This window comes from Dermacentor silvarum, chromosome 3, assembly GCF_013339745.2.
Source record: "Dermacentor silvarum isolate Dsil-2018 chromosome 3, BIME_Dsil_1.4, whole genome shotgun sequence".
Taxonomy (NCBI): Eukaryota; Metazoa; Arthropoda; class Arachnida; order Ixodida; family Ixodidae; genus Dermacentor; species Dermacentor silvarum.
In genome coordinates, this window is record NC_051156.1 from 53537762 (window position 1) to 53559424 (window position 21663).

General features: G+C 49.6%; 1 protein-coding gene and 1 non-coding gene across 2 annotated transcripts in view; one reads left to right on the forward strand and one right to left on the reverse strand.

Annotated features, from left to right (window-relative positions):
- Positions 1-19217, forward strand: part of LOC119444342 (glucose dehydrogenase [FAD, quinone]) — an 86829-nt gene extending 67612 nt beyond the window's left edge. The window contains exons 9-10 of the mRNA XM_049664549.1: positions 367-583; positions 17238-19217. Coding sequence (XP_049520506.1) covers positions 367-583; positions 17238-17544 — 524 coding nt within the window. The 3' untranslated portion in view covers positions 17545-19217. The remainder of the gene's footprint in view (positions 1-366; positions 584-17237) is intronic.
- LOC119446919 (U2 spliceosomal RNA) lies at positions 1297-1479 on the reverse strand. Its single transcript, XR_005190851.1, has one exon. It is a non-coding gene; the product is annotated as a U2 spliceosomal RNA (small nuclear RNA).
- Positions 19218-21663: the final 2446 nt, after the last annotated feature.

Here is a 21663-nt window from a genome sequence, read left to right on the forward strand (position 1 = left end):
GTGTCTATATAATTGCTCGCAATAAAAAATACGTAGCTCTCTTGGCGTAAAGCGCCCTTGTGGAGGTTCAAGGCTTGGTAACCACGGTATACTCCATTGTGGAGACGGAGGGCCAAAATACACCATAGAAGAGGACAGGACGGGCTACCGCAATATCACCGCTAGGCACAAAGCCTGTTCTGGTCAGGGTCGCAATAGGCTACACGTACTGCTTCGAAACAGCCTGAGCTCTTCAATGCGGTATATGGTCTACCATGGTTTGTGTCCCAGCTCAGATTTTCTCATATACCTGCCGATTTGGGCTGTTTGTGCCACTCTCTTGTTTTGCACCTTCCTATACCGTGGATGCCGTCGGGCACTTCGCAGGCCTGAAGTTCGTTCACAACATCACAAAGACGAAGGCGTTCGCAGAGATAGGTGGCCGCATGTGGACCGAGGTGTTTCCAGGCTGCGAGGAGCACGAGCAATACAGCGACGAATACTGGGCCTGCCTGGCACTGGCATTCCCAAAGACGGCGTACCATCCGGCCGGAACCTGCCGCATGGGCAACGACCACCGGGCAGTGATCGATCCCAGGATGAGGTAACATGCTTTTCTCTCATGTAAAGTGCAGTAGTCGCGCTTTCTAATTGCTTACTGCTCTTTAACATTGCCAGCATAGCAGAGTTTCTCTTCGATCGGTGTAAATTTCTCGTGGTCTGCTATTTCTGTGAATTTTCTGTGGACTATACTTTTTATGCGGACTATGCGGAGTAAATTTTACTCGTTGTGCTGCGCAAAACACTGAAACTTTCTGTGGAAGTAGGTGTAAATGCGTTCAGTCATTTATTTTCACTCGTTTAGTTTTTTTATTATGTGTGCATCTTGGAAGAGGACATAAGCGTAAGCGTTCTACCTCCTGCACAGCTTTAACTACATTATAACATCCGTGTCTCACACGCACATGAAATTTTGAACAAACGAAAACAGATAAAAATAACAATGATATGCACTATTACGACAGAATTAAACGCTAACAACCACGCGCACGGCATTCGGTACGTGCTCTATCGTGTCACTGCACCCACGGTAGAGCACGTGGGTGCAGTGACGCGGTAGAGCACGTGTTACGGCATAAGCTCTTGCATAAGTGTAGTTCAGTTACGTGGCTTGAGGCTCCGCGTCCTTCTCTCGTTCATGTGCACCGCTGATAAACTTATCAGCGCTTCGACATCATACTGGCGTAGCCTAGCTAGCCTTGCTGTCCTACGCGGATTTACAGTGAAGCTGTATATGGCGAGTTTCCAGCGGATTGATTTCCGTAGACCAAAAATCCCAAAGATATTGCAATACCGGGCCGACCTTCGTAGAAGGTGAAGGAGGCTTCAAGCACGCCACCAACTTGCAAAAACAAGTTCAATATCTTGGGTCCAAATACAATCCGCATCAGATATTAAGCTGATAAGAATAGATACTACACTTTGACCCGCGTCGGCCATGTCTACGTTCGCACCATACATGTGGACGCCATCCCGTGTGTTCAAACGTGCATACCAATCTGAGTATCTTCTGTCTTCTGACGTCATGCTCTACGTAGGCTTCTTTCCTCAGTTCGATCTTACTGTGAATTGGGTAGGCCACGTGTGGTACGGCCTGAAGAAGAATAGCGTTTCTACCAAGACCGACGGCGTGAACAGAAAAGAGAATGGGTGCGGAGGCGGCGGAAGGAGACCACCGACGATGAGCGGGCCGTGGACGCCAAGAGTAAGCGTGCTGCCCGCCAGGACCGCGAGGCGGAAAGAAATGCGAACCGTGCATGTGACCCCGATCCCGCAAACTTGGAGCCTCAAGCCACCGGAGCGACGGTCGATCACCGCATACACAGCTTCGCTGGTCATCCAACTTCACAGAGTAGAATGGCCCTGATTTCTTTTACTCTACTTCTCGAGCAAAACAGTGCGTCAAGCTATCGACAAGCACTTTAGAAAAGCACAGGCTTGCAGCGCTCTGCCGAAATAATGTCGAATTGCTGGTTATCAATGTTCGACAAAGTGAGAGCAGGACGCAAAGACTCAAGCCACGTACTTTAGCGGCACATGTGCCATAGTTTACCGTGGGTGCAGTTAAACGGTAGAGCACGTATCTAAAGCCGTGAGCCCCGTTATTATAGCGTTTCATTTCGTCGTGATAGTACAGAGTGAATCACACTGCACGCACACGCCTTGTAACTATAAGAAAATTGACTCGCGATCCCGGCCCTGTGGAAGTGGATGCCTAGCGAAGCTGTTGAAAGCCACCACTACAACTGCTGAGGGGTGTGTGCAATGCATTATTGCTTTAGCCTAATGGTAGCAATGGTAATGGCAGCACGCCGCCGCTTATAGCGGTGCTACAACAACGTTGAAATCAGTTGCTAGCCTGGTTCTTTTATAAACAAAAGGCTAGGGACATCACTCACCACGTCGCCAGCTGCCGTCGCCACGGCAGCTTGCGCAACAGTGATCTTTACCGGGAAAAGTATATGCGGGGAGCGCTACGTGCCTCGCGCATTATCAGGAGCGCCTTAAAATCAATTATGCGCTTCGGATGCTTCTTTTGTATTTGTTCATTACTAAAAAGTATGCTGTTCTGCATGTCCTATGCGTGATTGCAAAGAATGTATGCACTGTTTGCCTCACTTTGCTGAGGGCTTGAAGCCTCTCGGCCCTATACAGGGGTACGAGCCTCTGCTCCTGGCCGGCACTGCCGCCAGGATCGGCCCACATTTTTGCTAACGAACGCGGACACGAAAAACGCCGACTACCGATAGGCTAACAACCTCTCTGCAAAAGTGTCAAAGGTTGCTAGGCTCTGAAGTTAAGAATATGCAACCTAGACGGTTAAATGTTTTGGCTTGCGTGCCTGCACTCCTGACAAATTGATGGGTCTTGCAGTTGTGTCTGGGAATCGTAGGTGTTACTGACGTAGACTTCATGAATGAAATGCACATTTAAGGTAAGGCATGTTGCTGCTCCAGTGCGAAAACACAATTCTTGAGACATAGCTGATATATCTATAATGAATGTGGAACGTGGCGGAAATACCATCTCTTAGTTCAGTCATCTGAATTCTGAAAGAGTACCAAACGAATTATGCAGATGTGACGCACTGTAGCAATCCACGTTATGCAAATCATTTTGCAGATAGCTCGCTACGCTGGATTATTTGCAGTTCTGGAAAACGTTATAGATGGACCAACGCGCTTTCGTAAGGCAAGCGGCAGGGTGTGGGAGAACAGCAACACGGCGTTGGCATTACAACTGACGTATTGCATTCCGCCATAGGAACGTTACCCGCCGTGGTTGTTCAGTGGCTATGGTGTTGGGCTGCTGAGCACGAGGTCGCAGGATCGAATCCCGGCCACGGCGGCCGCATTTCGACGGGGGCGAAATGCGAAAATACCCGTGTACTTAGATTTAGGTGCCCGTTAAAGAACCCCAGGTGGTCGAAATTTCCCGAGTCCCCCACTACGGCGTGCCTCATAATCAGATCGTAGGTTTGGCACGTAAAACCCCAAAATTTAATTTTTTAAACTTATTTCGTTACGAATCCCGAGAGAGGTACGGTATGGGGAAATTGGCATGCTCTCGCTTGTATGACGGTTCTTTGCACGTCCTGCGTCTGAGGCGTGCGAGCCCGTGTGCTTGCTTCCTTATGGATCCTTATGCTAGGTGACGTGAGAAACGTGCCAATTGCCTTCAAACGCTAGTTGGCGTTAGCAAAACAATAGAAAGAGAAGCTTTAATGATAGTAGTACATGCATGCCTTTGTGACCTAATGGGCCAAACATCGGGCTTCTGTGCTGGGGAGCGTGGCTGGATCCCACCGTAACGCGCATCACGCTTCTTTGTTGAGGAGGTCCAAAACGAGGCAAGACGGGAAGCTATTATTCTTCATACAGTAAAGTGCCTGCTATGAGTCAAATAGTAAGGGAACCACTCCTTGCATGCACCAGCATGCGTAACTGATACACCGAATAATACAGAAAAATACGATGTTTATTGGATACTGAAGAAGAAGCAGCGTTGGTGAACGGTATATATATTCACGTACGCCTTACGCGTCGATGATGATAAACAGCGCACAATAATTGGAGGGTATATACTTGAAGGTTGCGTACTATGTACGACGGATGCGAAAAGTAAACGGCAAGCAACCATGAACACAGAAGGTCTGCGCGCAGAAATAAAATGATCGATGAGCGAACTTGTCCCAACAGTTCCGCGGAAGCATTAAATGACCTACCCACAGATGTGAGTGGACCGTTTCCAGAAATTATGTGGTTTGGCACGTACTTCCCTGGTCAAAAGTATATGAGCAGGGATTTCGCGATCAAGCCAATGTCCTTCTCCCCCTATCAATGCAACTTGAACTCGAAAGTTCACATTGGGAATATTACAGTGGAATCGTCAATTTCAGCTCGTGCGCCTGAATTGCGGATAAATTCATTTTTTTTTCGGTGAACCTGTGGGCCGCATATTCGTACTCACGGGCGTGTGTACTAGCCGCAAGCTGGGGAGGGGGAGTCTGAAATTCAATGACGCAATGAAGATTCGCACACACACACACATACGCGCGCACACACACACACACACACACACACACACACACACACACACACACACACACACACACACACACACACACACACACACACACACACACACACACACACACACACACACACACACACACACACACACACACGCACAGACACACACATGCACACACACACACGCGCGCACACGCGCACACGCACGCACGCACACACACATGCACATACACACACGCACGCACACACACACACACACGCGCGCGCACACACACACGCACAGACACACACATGCACACACACAGGCACGCACGTACGCACACGCGCACACGCGCACGCACGCACACACACGCGCGCACGCACAGACACACACACACAACGCACACACACACACGCACACACACGCACGCACGTACGCACAGACACACACATGCACACACACGCACGCACGCACACACGCACGCACACACACGCGCGCATGCACAGACACATGCGTGCAAGCACAGACACCCACATCCACACACACGCATGCACACTCACATACGCACGCACACGTACGCACGTACGCACACGCGCACAGGCACGCAAGCACACACACACACATGCACACACACACGCACACGCGCACACGCACGCACACACGCGCACACGCACGCACACACACACACGCGCGCACGCACCGACACACACATGCACACACACGCACGCACGCGCACGCGCGCGCAAACACACACACGCGCGCGCACGCACAGACACACACATGCACACACGCACGCACGCAGGCACACACACACGCACACTCACACACGCGCACACGCACGCATGCACACACACACACACACATGCACACACACAAACGCACACGCGCACACGCACGCACACACACACACACACACACACACGCGCGCGCACGCTGAGACACACACACGCACGCACACACACACGCGCGCACGCACAGACACACACATTCACACACACGTACGCACGCGCACACGCACGCACACACGCACGCACGCACACGCCCGCACGCACACACACACACATGCACATACACGTATGCACGCGCGCACACACACACACGCACAGACACACACATGCACACACATGCACGCACGCACACACACACACACACACACACACGCACGCACGTACGCACACGCGCACACGCACGCACACACACGCTCGCACGCACAGACACACACATGCACACACACGCACGCACGCACGCACGCACGTACGCACACACGCACACACACACACAGGCACACACGCACACGCGCACACGCGCACACGCAGGCACACACACACACGCGTGCACGCACAGAAACACACATGAACACACACGCACGCACGCACACGCGCACACGCACGCACACACACACACGCACGCACAGACACACACATGCACACACAAGCACGCACGCGCACACTAACACGCACACGCACGCACGCACGCATGCACACACACACATGCACACACACACACGCACACGCACACACGCCCGCACACACACACGCGTGCACGCACAGACACCCACATGCACACACACACGCACGCACGCACGCACACTCACATACGCACACACGCACGCACACGCGCACACACACGCACACGCACGCACACACACGCGTGCACGCATAGACACACACATGCATACATACGCACGCGCACACACTCACACACACTCACACACACATACACGCACGCACGCGCGCGCGCACACACACACACACACGCACACACGCACACACGCACACACACACGCGCACACACACACACACACACACACACACACACACACACACACACCACACACACACACACACACACACACACACACACACGCACACACACACACAGAAATATTTTTGGGGATCATAAAGACAGCAAGAAAAAAATGAAGCATTCACAAGTGGTGGGTTTCAACAGTTGTGCCAATATTTTAAATTTGAGGCAACACAGTTTTTTTTCCCAAAGAAAGATAGATGGAGGAACTGTCGCTACCAGAAAACGACGATATCAGCCTGACAGTTGGAAACGACATGGGGACCACTAGCTATTACACATGATCTTTAGTGTGAATAGGGGGATTTAGTTGCTATTTCCCAGTGCCGCAATTACCCGTATCGCTTTTGACCGAAATGTTAGTTTAAAATTTGGTAGTACGATTGTGCAGACACTTATTGTGAAATCCTGTTGACGAGAAATGATTCAACAAGTTGCCTTTAATTACATATGACTGATGAAGTTGTGGAATACATTCCTGAAAAACACAGAGTTCTGAATAACTAGCTGAAGATCAATTCCTCGTTTTTTGGCCACGTGTATGTTGACAACCCGAGTTAGAGCTTTATGTAACAAAACTGATAGGCGAGAATTTAGTTGACAAGGAACGCTTACCGCGGTTTATGGAATCAGTGGGCGTGCTATAATTTACGAACATGTGAGTCTAAAAACACTACCTGAGATGTTACTATAGCCACCCACTGAATAGAATGTTTAGTGTCGAGAAACTCGTATGCTGCTATTTCACGACGTAAAGTACATTTGGGCTAATTTCCTTTGCGTGAAATTTCATGCGATCACGATCCCGTTGTATTCTAAAACAGTGAGTCGTCGTTCTGTTGGAGCTCTACCGTGTCGATGAACACGAGCGAAGTGAGTAAGCACTTCCTTATGGTAGTTTCCAATAGCTGCGTACAAACATCAGCAACTTCCACAGCAATTCTGCTTCTCGCACAACAACGTAGCAGTAATCGTCACACAATTAAGATCCGCATATATTCCTGTACACAAGTTTGTGTACATAGTGAGAATAACTCTCAAGAATAAAAGAAACAATGAAACACCAGGTTTGGAAACTTCGGTATGACGCACAAGGGACAAAGCTTAATCTCACACATGCGTCAGGAGGCGGTTGTATATACCACGATACGCGTACGTCACTTTGAAATCTTTTATTGCGATAGCAATTATATGGACACTTCAACCGGATTTCTGCCGTCGCCGTCGCCGTCGTCGTCGTCGCCGTCGTCGTCGCCGTCGGCGTCGCCGTCGCCGTGAGGTTCCATATAGATAAAATCTTCGCCGCGCGCCGTATGCCCCAGCGGAAGCGTGCGGGGACGCGCGCTATCACGGAGAGCGAACGCACTCAATCTCCCACGCGCAAGCAAGGAAGCGGAAAGCCAGCGCCGGAGGGAGCAGGGGGGGGGGGGGGGCACTTCTCTGCCAACAACCGCGCTCGTCGCTCGTCCGAACAGTCTCTTATCTCTCCCACGCGCAAGCAAGGAAGCGGGAAGCCAGCGCCGGAGGAAGCGGGGGGGGGGGGGGGGCGCACTTCTACGCTGCCAACAACCGCGCTCGCCGTTCGTTCGACCGCACCGTCTCTTATCTCCACACGGCTCTGACCTTTATGCGCCGCTCAGTTTCCGTTGAAGCGATAGACCATACGTACCTTCGCCCGCTGCGCGGCCGAAGGTACGTTGCGCTGCCAGCGTTTTGACAGTCGTTGGCTGCAGTCATTCAGCGTGATCTATTCATGTTTGTTTGTGCGCGCTCACACCACGCTTGTTAATTCAGTTAGTAATAGTCGGGCCACATTTTCCAACGCACGCTACACATGCAATGCTGCCCAGATCGGCAGTGCAGCACTACAGGTGTGTCCCTTCGCACGCGCTGCCCACGGTAAGCGCTTCTCATCAACACCACCGTTTCACACGCGCCTTCTCGTGGTCATCGAGTCTCTCTTCATGTCGGTCTACTTACGCCGCAGCACACCTGCTTACTTAATCAGCTCATGTTTACTACAATTCATATTGCTACCAAGGCCGCTCACCTTACTTCCTATGACATTGCTGTGTTGCTATCGCATTCATTGCTCCACCCTTAGGGCGAAACTGTGACATTTTTTTTTTTGTTTTCCTGACTACCCACGGCTGACCTATCATTGTCTGCAGAAAAAAGCCATTGCTCTGGACTACAATACTCTGGGCGTTTGAAGAAAACAAAATAAGGACGAAAATAGCACTGAAAAGTCTCCAGACTGTAGACTTTTACATACAGATCCAATGAGGAAACAAAATAACATAGGCCCCTAATACCCATGTTTAGAGGATGACCGTTCGGAATAAGATTACTATTGTTGTTTCGTGTTATAAGGAGAAAGGAGGGTTTTTTTATGCTGCATTGTAAAAAAAAAAAAAAAATTGAGCCCTTCCACTACTGTGACAATGGAAGGCAGCGAAGCTGTGACTGTGATGGGTCTGCTATAGTGAATTTATATATTGTCGTTATTGACTATATTGAGCGTCTTCGGCGTATTCGTCAAAGAGCAAGGACACCGGAGTCTTGTTATCGCCCGGCGCGATGGCCAAGTCGTGTGTTTGCTGCGCCAAGTCTGCCCCATCGTCATAGACTAGGGTGTGAGCCACAGCGTCCCTAACCGCGGCAAACTGCACGCATCGTCAGGATCCTGGAAGATGTGGGTAAACGAGCGCCCGCGCTATTGCGAGTCAAAAGGGCAACTGCTGATAACAGCGCGATCTCTACGTCACGAGACAAATGGGCACAACGAGTGGTGGGACGTGCCGTCGCCGAGTATCGCGACACTTGTGAAAGAGGCATCGGTGGTGGCGAGGGGTATAACAATGGATCATCCATCATCCGTTTTGACACCTGTGCTAAGGCACAGCTGGCGGGAAACCGCCACGCACACGGAGCCAAACCGCCACGCACATGGAGCCGAAATTGTTGTACACGTCGGTCGGTCTACTACACGGACGCGATCTCCTGGAACCTAGCCCTTAACAGCTTAGCTGTAAAAACGTAGCTGTTGCTCTGGTCGAGAGTTAGACGGGAAGATTTATTTCCCTTTGTCACAAAGGAGGAAGCCCGGCTTTAAGATTGAAAGGCATGACGAAGACTTCGGCGACTCTAAGCAGTTTGACATAATAGATTCCTTAGCAATTTAACTTGTTCTACATGTTGTGAACACAGAAAATCTAGGTGCACTGTAAGTGTTATATAGAAACAGCTAACAAGCGGAAGACAGGAAAAAATACTATGGTACTAGCAGGAAATGCAATAAACACGATAAAATTGAAAATGCAATAGATGCTCAATAAATATACTATGGGCTTACGGAAAATGCCAGTTTAAAGCAGTTAACTAAATAATATTTAGTTCATTTTAGAAGAATTTTAACACGAAAGTGTTTTATGCCGGGGTCCACCAAGACTTCACTGACGTATTTCCGTCACGGAAATACGTCAGCTTACAATGTACACGAACATAATACAAAGAAAGAAACCAGAAGAAAAAGTTCCACAAACATGCAAAATTTGGAAATCGAACCCACGACCTCTCGGTCCGCGACGATAGATCGCCGAGCGTTTAACCCATTGCGCCACAAACGCATTTGCAGAGAGCTACACAGACGCGCCTTATATCTAACACTCCTCCGTGTACCCGCGCTCTTGCTCGGGGCGGTGCCGCCGCCTACGAGCAGAAAAGTTGTCGCAGTTTCACCTGAAAGGTGAAGCATCAATTGCGATAGCAAATTTGTAGAGAGCTATACGGAGTAATGATATTAGCTTTATCAGCTGTATAAACTTGGACATGCAGCAGCACCGGCAACGCGCAGAACTGTTGTCGACGCCGTCGGCGTTTTGCCCGCGTTCGCTCAAAATGCGTGCGCCGTTGGTGACTGTTGCCGGAGCCTCTGATATAAATAGGCACTTGGTGCCGCAGGTAAACGTCGCCTCCCTTCCCTCCCCCTTCCTTCCCTCCCCCACGGCCTCTCGCGCATCGGAAGAAGGCGCGTTTGCTCCACATATATGGTGATTGTAAAGGAGGAAAGAGACGCCTACTTCTGCAGCCCTTAAGCAAGCACGGCGCGGAACGCGCGTTTGTTCTCCGCCGTGCGTTCACTCCCCGTGAAAGAGCGCGTCCCACGTGCCCTTTCACTCGCACATACAGCGTTCGGAGGCGCGCGGTCACGATTTCATCTCCATTGACGTCATACGGAACCTCACGGCGACGGCGACGCCGACGGCAGAAATCTGCTTTTGAGTGTCCATATAATTGCTATCGCAATAAAAGAGAAGTACTGCATTATGACACTAACGCGCACCGACAGTGAACGCTTCGGTGGTCTCAGCACTACGACGCCTCGATGCCAGCATTCGAAGGGACGCTGGCATCAAGAAGCACTACCAACGCCACCTAGGTGGCGTTCACGGAGCATGGCCTCCGCAATTAGCTCTGAAAATGTTTCTGAAGTTGATCGCGGAGGCTGCAATTACGACGCGCTGTACGCGCTGATTTGACTCGGTGACGATTCAGTTACGTGCTTTGTCTTGCGCGTTGTATTAGTGTGTCAGTTACGTGCTTCGTCTTTCGCGTTGTGCTAGCGTGTGCAGCGTAGTGCAGCTTCCATATGCACGACGGTTGCTCATGGTCATCGACGTTGGTAGTCGCGATGGAGGAGACGTGCCACCAGGCGTCAGCGTGGGTGCATCAACGCCTAAGGGCGCTTTAGCCACAAAACACCAATAGACATTATATATCAATGTGCAATAAACATTACACTACTTCTGTGAAGACACGTTTCACTTTCGTGTTCTATACCGATTCCTATATAAGAGGGATCAACCACATTTTTTAAACAAACCAATATCGTTATTCGTTGACACCTGAATAAAAGTTACTTAGAAGTTTAATTTTTTTTTGTTATACGGACCTAGAGCTTTTGTGACGGTTACAATACATGCCATGTGTAGTTTATTGGTAACAATATGTTGTTGCAAACGAAAATAATTGACCTGATCCACCTTAACGAAATGAAATCTGCTAAATTATGTGGGGAAACCTTTCGGTCGGCCATAATAACTGTGGATGTGCGTAAAAGCTCTCGCTCGGACAGAAGAGCACAGAAACTTTATTGTAATGGAAAAGGTTTTTAGGAGGGGTGGTCGGAGCCTCTCAGTCCATGGCCCCACTGACCTCTGACGCCTGCCTGACCTGGCTATATAGTTAAGGACTTTTGTCTTGCCAGGTTGGAGCGGGCGAGCTGTGCCTCCCACTGCTCCATTGTGTTACTGGTATTTCGCTTATGAGGGTGTTTAGTGCACTCCCAGGTATATGCATTAGGGTAGGCATGCCACCGCACCAAGGACAGGTGGCCCTTTAACGAGTGGGATACATGGCGTTTAGCAATTTTAAATGGGGGAATACCGCGCTCTGTATTTTACGCCAATCGGCGGGCTCTTCCCCGCTAAGTTGTGGGTGAGGCGGCGGGTATTTTCTGCGGACTCTGCGCTGATGAGCAAGGGTGTCTTTGACATTTAAATTGGTGGAATTTTGTGATGGATAGTGCGAGTGGTTGGGGTTAGAAGAGGACGCCGTCGCTCGGTTAGTAAACCCTCGGGCTAACCCGTTAGCCTTTTCGTTCCCCTGTACGCCCGCGTGGCCCGGGCACCAGAGTAGGCGATGAGGTGGTTGAATGATTTGGGGATTATCGCGAGGCTAGCCACACTCACGTGCCCCTTGAGAAACATGCGACAGGTCTCCTGGGAGTCCGTGACCACGACCGAGTCCCTTTGCGAACGCTCCGCGTGAGCGAGTGCGATCGCCACTGCTCCGAGCTGTCCGAGGTGGGGGATCCCGCCGCGGCCTATGCGGTTATTTGCTGCCCGGTCGCCTCTGCACACAAAGCTGCGTCCGTGTAGTACGTGTTGTACATATAGTTTAATATTAGAGTACGTTGATTGAATGTGTTGTGCGCGTCCTTTGCGCCTTTCTTTGTAGTACTCGGGATGTATGTTCTTGGGAATTGGGGCTACTGTAATTTTCGATTTCACCGAAAGAGGGCGAGGTACGGCCTGTTCGGTAAGATAAATGGGGTATGCAGAGGGATATTGAGTTTAGCCAATATTGCCCTACCAGTTTTTGTGTGAAGCTGAGGCGTTCCCTCTGTCGCGTCAGAGTGGCCTGCCTCAGTTCGTCGAAAGTATTGTGCACTCCCAAAGCCAACATGCGCTCCGTGGAGGTACATTTAGGCCGGCCCCGAGCAGCTTTGAAAGCGGTTCGGTATATTGTGTTGGCCTGTCTTTCCTCCTCCCTGTTCAGGATTTGGTACGGCAAGCCATACGTGATCCGACTAACCACTAAAGCCTGTACGAGCCTTAGGGTATCATCTTCTCGCATTCCCACTTTTCGATACGTCACGCGACGTATCATTTGAGCTATGTTGTGGGTTGTGGATTTGAGGGTTTTGAGTGTCGGAACTGCTCTCCCGTCGCTCTGAAGCCAAAAACCCCGAACTCGCATCGGAGGATTTCAATTTTCTCATAGTAAGCAGCAGTGGTCGTTTTCAATACATTACCTTCCGTTACAATAAAAAATACCATTCTAGATCGGTAGCTTAATGACATAAGTACATGACTGGCTACATTGTAGTGCAAACGTTTTTACGTAATTCGGAGGTAAATCTTGACATGTGCATATTCTACGATAAGTCTTGGTGGAACCAAACGCCTAAAAATTTAATACGGAAACCTCACAATTTTGCATTTATAAACAGAAGATTAACGATGTACCGTATAGTCAATTTGCCTTTCACGTTTGTATGAGTTGGCAGAAATTCTAATTTTTGAATGAAATTAATATGTAACACTAATTAGGAAGAATGTTCGGGTATCAATAAATTAGGGAATATCTATTGTATTGGAGCAAGGATTGCCAATTAGCCTTTAACTGCCGTGGCAAATTAAAACGAAAGTTATAAAAGTGCGCAATGCTTTTATATCTGCATATTGTAGTTCAATGTTTACTACAAACATGATACTGGAAATGCCAATTCCATTTATACTGGTCTTCTTGAAAAACAAAGTCGCAGTTTCGATTGCGACAGCAAATTAGTGGACAGCTATACGAAGTAAGGATAGTAGTTTTGTCGCCCGTATAAACTTGTAAACATAGGCACACTAATTAAATGAACAAGCCTGGTGTCACGCGCGCACAAGCAAACATGAACACATCTCACTCTATGACCACGGAAACTCACTGTAAAACTCTGGAGTGAGGAAGCGCTGTGGCGGCGGCAGCAGCCGCAGCGAGCGAATTGACCTTCGTGCTGCGTCTTGCATCAACGCGAACTATGCAACGAAAACACAGTGCAGGGCGGACTATTTACCCAACGCAGATGGCTTTCTAGATACAGCGGCCAGGGCAGGCGCGCGCGGCCGCCCGTAGTAGAACGCGCCCCCCTCCCTACTCTCCCCCTCGGAGCGTTGCGCGCGACGGAAGACGGCGCACTTCCTTCCCGCTTTCCTTCCTTGCGTGCGCAAAATTGAGCCGCGATCGCTGGTTCACCCTAACACGCTTTCATTCGCAAATACAGCATTCGGTTTGCGGCGACGATTTTATCGCCCTTGGACTTTATACGGAACCTGACGGCGACGGCGACACCGTCGCCAATGGTAGAAATGCGCCTGGAGTGTCCATATAATTGCTATTGCAATAAAGTAGTACCAGTCATGATGTATTATTTATTTGCCAAAATTAAAAGATGCACACATACTCACGTGAAAAAATTGCGGAACATTAGCGATGACTTGTGATCGGCATCAGAGGAGGCTCGTAGTGATGAATAGCTAACTCATCATTGGAAGATAAGGGTCAGTTAAATAATAATTTGCCGTATCTTCTGCTTCCATTGTAAACGTTGCTGTCTGTAAAAATTGGAGGACGCTTAAGCTTCGCCTTTAAGAGTAGAACGCGAGAGCGCATCGCATCGTTCGCGCCCAGCAAGCAGGCTTCATTCACTGCAACACAGAACGTGGGAAAACCAGCTTACAAAGACGAAGCTTACACCGATCCCCTTAAAGTTGGCTTCACATTTAAACAGAAATGCATTGCTGGGAATACGTTTCTCCAGGGGCAATATAAGTAGTCATATTAAAATGTGAAGGTCCTAGGACCTTTTTTCAATATTTTATTAATTGTTTGCTATTGCCCCGACGCGCGCGCGTCCAATCCAGATTTTTAACCTGTCGAGGATGCCAGCGCAATCTGGATAAAATGTTCGCAAGTCGGCTACCCGAGTGAGCCTGTGTTTTTATGGTAGAAATGCTTGCAAAGAGGTTTGCGTGTGAGTTTCCTCGTGACAGAATTATGTTTTCTCGTACATTCAACTAACAGGTCGACGCCACCATGCCTGTAGGTTGTGCTGAAGTTGTACTTTACCATTTGTATGACGGATTTACTGTGAGAAATTTCATTTTTGTTCACCAAAAGCCTTCACCACAACGAAGGGCCTGCGGGGACAAGTGGTTCGGAATGAATATGTTCTGCACTAAGACCTTTCACCACGCGGCGGGCCTGCGCGGTCGGGGTGGTTGCGGATGAGTTTGTTCCGCCACGGACGACGCCAACGCCGGATTTTCTGCGACACGGGGCGTTTAACGCTCTCGCGTTAAAATACGCTCGTGTGCGCAGCATACATAATCATGTCGTAAAAACGTGATTAGTGTTGGAAATACGTGTGAAGAACCTGGCAGTGTCTTAAGTTCAACCCGGGGCATACTCTGGAGCAGTTACTTTTTGTCTTTATTCCTTTCTCCTTTCGGCAGACGCTGTATAGTGCCGTGTTATCGAAGGGATCGCCGGGGCAAGCAGTCAGTATACGACAGATGATAAGGAGAGAAGAATTAAAAAGGGTACCGAGGTCAGACTAATCACTCACGGGTGTTTTGAACGGAGGAGCGGTGGTATGCACCTTGGCCGCGATTTTGTATCGAGGAATTATGACTTCATCTACTCTAGTCTTATCATCCACCGCTCACGGCCGGCTGATTCCGTTGATAACGCGAGCGGACCATCGCTCCGACTACTGACAAAGCGCGATAAACGCAAAAAGGCATTATTACCGAAAAGGCATCGCTACAATATACCGGCTCTTGACTCTACTGAGGTTAATGCATCAGATATGGTGTTTACTTGTAAATAAGTGCCTGCGAATAATCTGTACGTAAAATCTCATTATTTCATACGCGCAAAGCGCTTCCGGCGTCCCATATCTGATAGCAAGAAGAAACCAAGGGCGCTATAACGTAAAATGATTCCAAACTGTTTTGATTCCAAACTCCTGACGTCAAATTTATGTAACCACCAACGCAAGCATCGGGCGGCGACCCGCAGCGTTGTCTGAACAACCCAATCAAACACTCTCCTTGTTTATAGGAGGTCACCTTTGTTCACTTTCAAAACCAATAACATTGTCTACACTCAGCGGTTTTTCTTGTCTAATTGGCTGACAAGAGGCCAGGATCACGCTCTAGTGGAGAGGGTTTCGATGGGGCCGAGCCAGCACAGTGAAAATAGATAACCGCATGAAGAGGGTGTGCCGGCTTCTCCGATTGGTCCGCTTCGCCTTACTTAGCTTGCGGTGGCTGGTCGAAAATCGCGGCGGCGTGCAACGGAAGGATAAGAATGCCGCTAAAACGGATACTCAGCAAGGAAAAGTTGGCAGAGCGATGTCGTATACGTCACGAAAGGGCTCGACAACGTTTTACTGCCACGAAAAAAGGTTTATCATGCGCAAATAAATACATGCCCACCGGTAGGTGCGAGTAGCGAGGGCATGAGCGATCGGTGGGCAGCCATCTTCTTTTCCTTTCGGAACGGTGCAGTCTGTGGCTATTCAGAAAAAATTTCCGTTTTGATCGGCATATTAATGCATGTTTTTCGCGTACACGTCACTTTAACGCGGTGAGTTTTCGCGGTCGCGTGACAGACAGGCGAAATGGGCGTAGCCAGAAAACATGGCTAACAGAGGGCTAATGGTGAAAAGGCGTCGAATCAGGAATGATTATTTTTCTTTTGTGCGGTTTAATCATGCATAATCAGTGTGTACACGTTATATCAAATGGGGAGCTATCGCGTTTTTCGTGACGTCGCGTGACAGACAGGCGAAGTTGGGAGTGGCCTGAAAATGTTTTGACCAATCGTGGAGGCTCATTGCGGAAATTGGAATCAAAACAGTTTGGAATCATTTTACGTTATAGCGCCCCAAGACGACGGCAGTAGATTAAGACGAGAGTTTCGCTCCCGATGAAGATGGCTGTGTCGGTTTGAGTTAGAAGCAATAAAAAGGGGAGTGAGAAACTTTAGTAACAGATGGTTACGAAGTAAGGTCCGTGTTGAATTTCTTGCGCGATGAGCAAAGCCGCCACGACAACATTTGCGTTATCCTTTGTCTTGCTTTGCGTGAAAACTTACCAACTTAGAAAATATAGTGGTGGGGGTATGGTGAATTTAATTTTAGCGGTCGTTGCCTACACGCAAGTGTTGCATCCGATATCTTTCTTCTATATCAGGTGACATCTTTTCAGTTCATGCATTAGGAAGAACGAGAAAACAACTTCTGTCCGTTACTCCAGTGAAGAATTGAGCATTGGGGAACATGTGACAGAAAACACTTGAGCAATCTTACTTGTGCAGCGCATACGTGAAAACATTTCTCAGTTCCATCCTTTTTTGTAGCCAATAAACCTGCATGCTCTGAGGCATTGGCCCGCCTGTGAAGTAGTCATCATGAGTGGCATCTGGTGGCGAGACTTTAAGAAGATGTCTGAGAGTAAGCCCATTACACTTCACGTGCGCAGAGTTCGCGGGGGCGTCACCAACCTTCGCGTGGTGGACACGTCGGCCATCCCGGAGATGATCACGGGCCACCTGAACGCGCCGGTCATCATGATGGCTGAAAAGGCGGCCGACATGATCCTCGAGGACAACGGGAACGTGGTTCCGGACTCGCCGAGGCTCAACTACCGCGTCCGAGGACGCTCCCCTCAAGGATCGCAACAAGGAGCCCACTCGGCTGCTGCGGCGTCGACTCTCTCGCAGGCCGCGCCGTGGCCGCTGCTTAGGGCCATGGTGCCCGTCTTGCTCGCGTGCTTGGCAGTTTCGTGACGCTCCGCTTCGGTGCTGTTGGCGTCAATGTTGCAGCTAGGAAATAATGTGGTGCGAATGTTGCCTCACAATATGTCTTTGTTCGAGGACGTTTAGGCCAGGCATTAGCGCTCTCCCTCTACGCCATATTTCACAGCCGTGAATATGCCTCGCTAGGCGCGCAGATAAAGATAACATTTTTTTTCTGCACCAGCGTTGTGCATATTTTATTTTTGAAGTTTCGTCGGGCAGCAATCAGCTTGCAGGAGCGTGAGAAAAGCAGTAACTTGAATTGCATTAATCAGCATGATTGTGATCTGTGAAACATTGTCTTAGAAAGACATACCACTGCAGTGCGATTTGGATAAGACAAAACAATAGACGAGTGGCAAGTGATTGTTTTTTCGTTTGCTTTATGTGCACTTCTGTTCTAGTTTACTATTAGGTAAACAATTTTTGCCGGTAACAGCAATGCGGCAACGAATGGAAGGTTGCTATAGTTCACGAGTGCTTCAAGCAGTGTGCGCTAAGGCCAGTACACCAGCTGGCCTTCATTAGTTGTGGGGAAAACCACCGAAAACCAATCTAAAAATTTCAAAAGGACATGATTATGTTCACGCCTATCCACATCGTCTTCCAACATCATGACAAACATCCTTCAGAAGCATCCACCATTTTGGCAGCCTACTGTGCTAGGGTAGTTTCGATTTCCCCCAAGAAATCGATTGCCTCATGAATAAATATGCAGTAATGCGAATGTTGTTGCACAAGCAAACCTGACGCATGCTAAAACAGTTCAGCCGGCGCGGACGGTGTGTAATCGTTTTTTTCTCTCTTCATGTCGGGAAAGTCTAGTCCCAGGCAGGAAATGAGTGGAATAATGATGCCGAGAAGGTTAGGTGTATGCAGATTCTATTAAAAAAAGCGCTTCTGTAACCGTGATGCCAGACTTTCGTAAGTTTGCTTACAGCATGGACCGTGTACACTGCAAGTGATTGTGCTAGTGCATTTGTACTGACTGCAGGCTCGAAAATACACTCAGTAGTATCGGCATTATGACGGTAGGTGTATCAGTTCCTTTCATTGCCGAGGAATGTTTTCGCCATCTCAAGCACCTCAACACTGCTACCTGAGGTAGGATTATGTTACTTTGATTGTCAAAATCTATGTTCTTTAGTTCATGCGGCATCTTAAACTATGTAAGATTAGCAGCAATCTACACACCAGCACTTTCATGAAATCATGTAGTGGCACCAGACATCACCTGCAGACCTTTTAAATATATTCTTCGAGGATACACACGAACTAAACATGCCGTTTGCATGTATATAGATTGTAATTGTCTTACATGTTATAAGTGAAGAAAAAAGTTTGATGGGGACAGAGCTAACGACCATATTTCAACGTTATGGTAATGTCTGCACCAGATCTCAAGGTCTTTGGCACGTGACGATTTCCGCGTACTGCCAGTTAGATACCTCGGTGAAAAATGGCTTGAATTGCTGCTACCAAATGGTCTAGATTGTGCCAGAGTCGAAATATATGCGAGGCTTTATGAGTTGTGATATAGCCGAAGCAAGGCCCAGACGCATACGGCATTCCCTTATTTTTGTTATTGTTATGTTTGTCTTTCACCTTTTCGCAAATGCGAAGCGTGTTAAACTGTCTTGAATAAAATTTTCATTCTCATTCTTCATTTCCAGCGTCGTTGTAGTTCTTGCGAAGTTGCATCCACAACCACACAATTAGCAATTTTTCAACATAAGGGAAAAGGAAAATGCTAAAATATCGAATGTGTATCACATCACAACACTTAATAGCTGGGAACCGAAAACCTACCCACTCTTTGCTTTGACGAAGCAAAGTAGAAGTTGCTTAATGTTGGTAAAATCCTGTTGCTAAATGTTGGGTACAGGGCAGCTATCACCCACCGTGGTTGCTTAGTCCCTATAGTGTTCACCTGCTAAGCACGAGGTCCCGGGATCGAATCCCGGGGGCGAAATGCGAAAACACCCGTGTACTTAGATTTAGGTGCACGTTAAAGAACCCCAGGTGGTCCAAATTTCCGGAGTCCCCCACTACGGCGTGCTTCATAATCAGATCGTGGTTTTGGCACGTAACACCCCATATTTTTTTTACCCTTTTAGCATCGAAGCTGTTTAAGCCAGCCTTATTTTGTGATTCGTATCAAGAAACTACCATCATCAGCAATGAAGAAAGAAAACACTTTGTCGGCGAGGCGGGACTCGAAGCCGCGTACCCACGGTCCCAAGGCGAGCGCCGTAACCACTAGGCTATAGAACCACGCTTGCGGAACATGCTTTTATGCGAATAATATGATTGCGTTCGAGCGCCGTCTTGTTTCACAGCTGGCGCGTTCGCACGCGTTCGTGGCAATGCTCTGCGAGGTGAAGAGGAGGTTTTGCGCGCTATGCTCGGGGGCACATACAGGGAGACGCGCGGTGAACGCGGAGTGATCGGACGCGAGGCGCATCGGCTCCGTCGATTTTCAGCTGGAACCGCGGAAATCTATGCGTAACCCCTACGAAACCTGCACGGCTGCATCCGGGAAGTCAGCAGGATCCTGGGGAGACCGATCTTACCCAGGTACGCCCAATTCTCGGCCATTTAGTGCAACTTTTCGCGTCACCACGTAGCGGCCGAGCTGGACCTAACGGCTCCAGCTCCCCCGCCGCTGGTTGCGGAGACGCCCGCCGGCCAACCTTTAACATGGTGCTGCTTGAACAACGCGGCTACGGCCCCACGACTCTGTCGTGGTCGTCTATCCTTGCAAACCAACCAGAGAATGGCCCACCCAACATTTCGGCGGAGCACGCCGTCATTTTTCAAGTTGTCGAAAGCCGGCGTCGCCGCCGGCAGAACGCACGAGGAGCAGCCACGTCCAAGACTCCTATCAACAATTAAGCCAAGGGAGACGCTCGCGCTCCGTCGTCGTCTTCTAAAGCTCCACAGAAGACTTCTTCACCAGTCTCCAAGTGGACGCCAAAGCCAACGGTCAGGATGAATCCCGACGACTACGTGATCGTGCTCAAGCCGCGCACTACGGTCGCCCTCAAGACAACCTTTCAGCAAGGTGAGCTCGGCGCTTCCATTTCCCAACTCATCGGTAGGCAGCACATGAACGCCATCACAATTTCTCCCAATTGGGAACAAAACATCATCGTCTGTGGCACGCAGAATCCCGAGGTAGTTCAGAGGCTGCTAACGGATTTTCAACTTAACACCAGCAAAGGACCGCTCCCGCTTCACGGACACCTCAAGCTCACCGGTGACGTATGTCGTGGAGTGATTTCTGTGCATAAGCTCGAAACCAGTGAGTCCCTGAAACATAGTGTGCAGTGGCGCGGTGGTGAACTAGTGCACGTGCGCAAGCTGGGAAACTCCAGAGTGGCTGTGCTGACTTTCGAGGCACGAAACGTTCCACGTTACGTCCACTACAACGCAGAACTGACTGAGTACAAGAAGACAGTGCCAGCGTGCTATCGTTGCGGCACACTGGGGCACCGGGCGGACAACTGTCCCAACCCGGTCAACGAAAGACGTGGCCTCTGTGGCCAAAACGTGGGGGCTGGTACTGAGGGGATGGCCCCCCACGAATGCAATCCAATGTGCATTGTCTGCGAGGGCCCGCACCTCACCGGCTCCCGCGAATGCACCGGAAAATTCATCAGGCTTCAGCAGCCAGGGCCCAGGACATCGGGGCCCCCCGCAACATCGAGGCGCCAGCCAGCTGGCAAGGCGCCAATCACGCCACCCAAGGGAGCCAATCCCGGCGCGACACGGGAGAGCCACGCCACCGGGCGGCAGCAAGTCAACCAGGAGACGCCAAGCCGCGGCGTGACGTCACCCCCTGACAAGACAGCAGCAGCAACGCCACTACCTGGAGAGGCGGAGTTCCCTAAAGTCCCTAAAAAAAAAGTTGTCGCAGTTTCACCTGAAAGGCGAAGCATCAATTGCGATAGCAAATTTGTAGAGAGCTAAACGGAGTAATGATATTAGCTTTATCAGCTGTATAAACTTGGACATGCAGCAGCACCGGCAACGCTCAGAACTGTTGTCGACGCCGTCGGCGTTTTGCCCGCGTTCGCTCAAAATGCCTGCGGCGTTGGTGACTGTTGC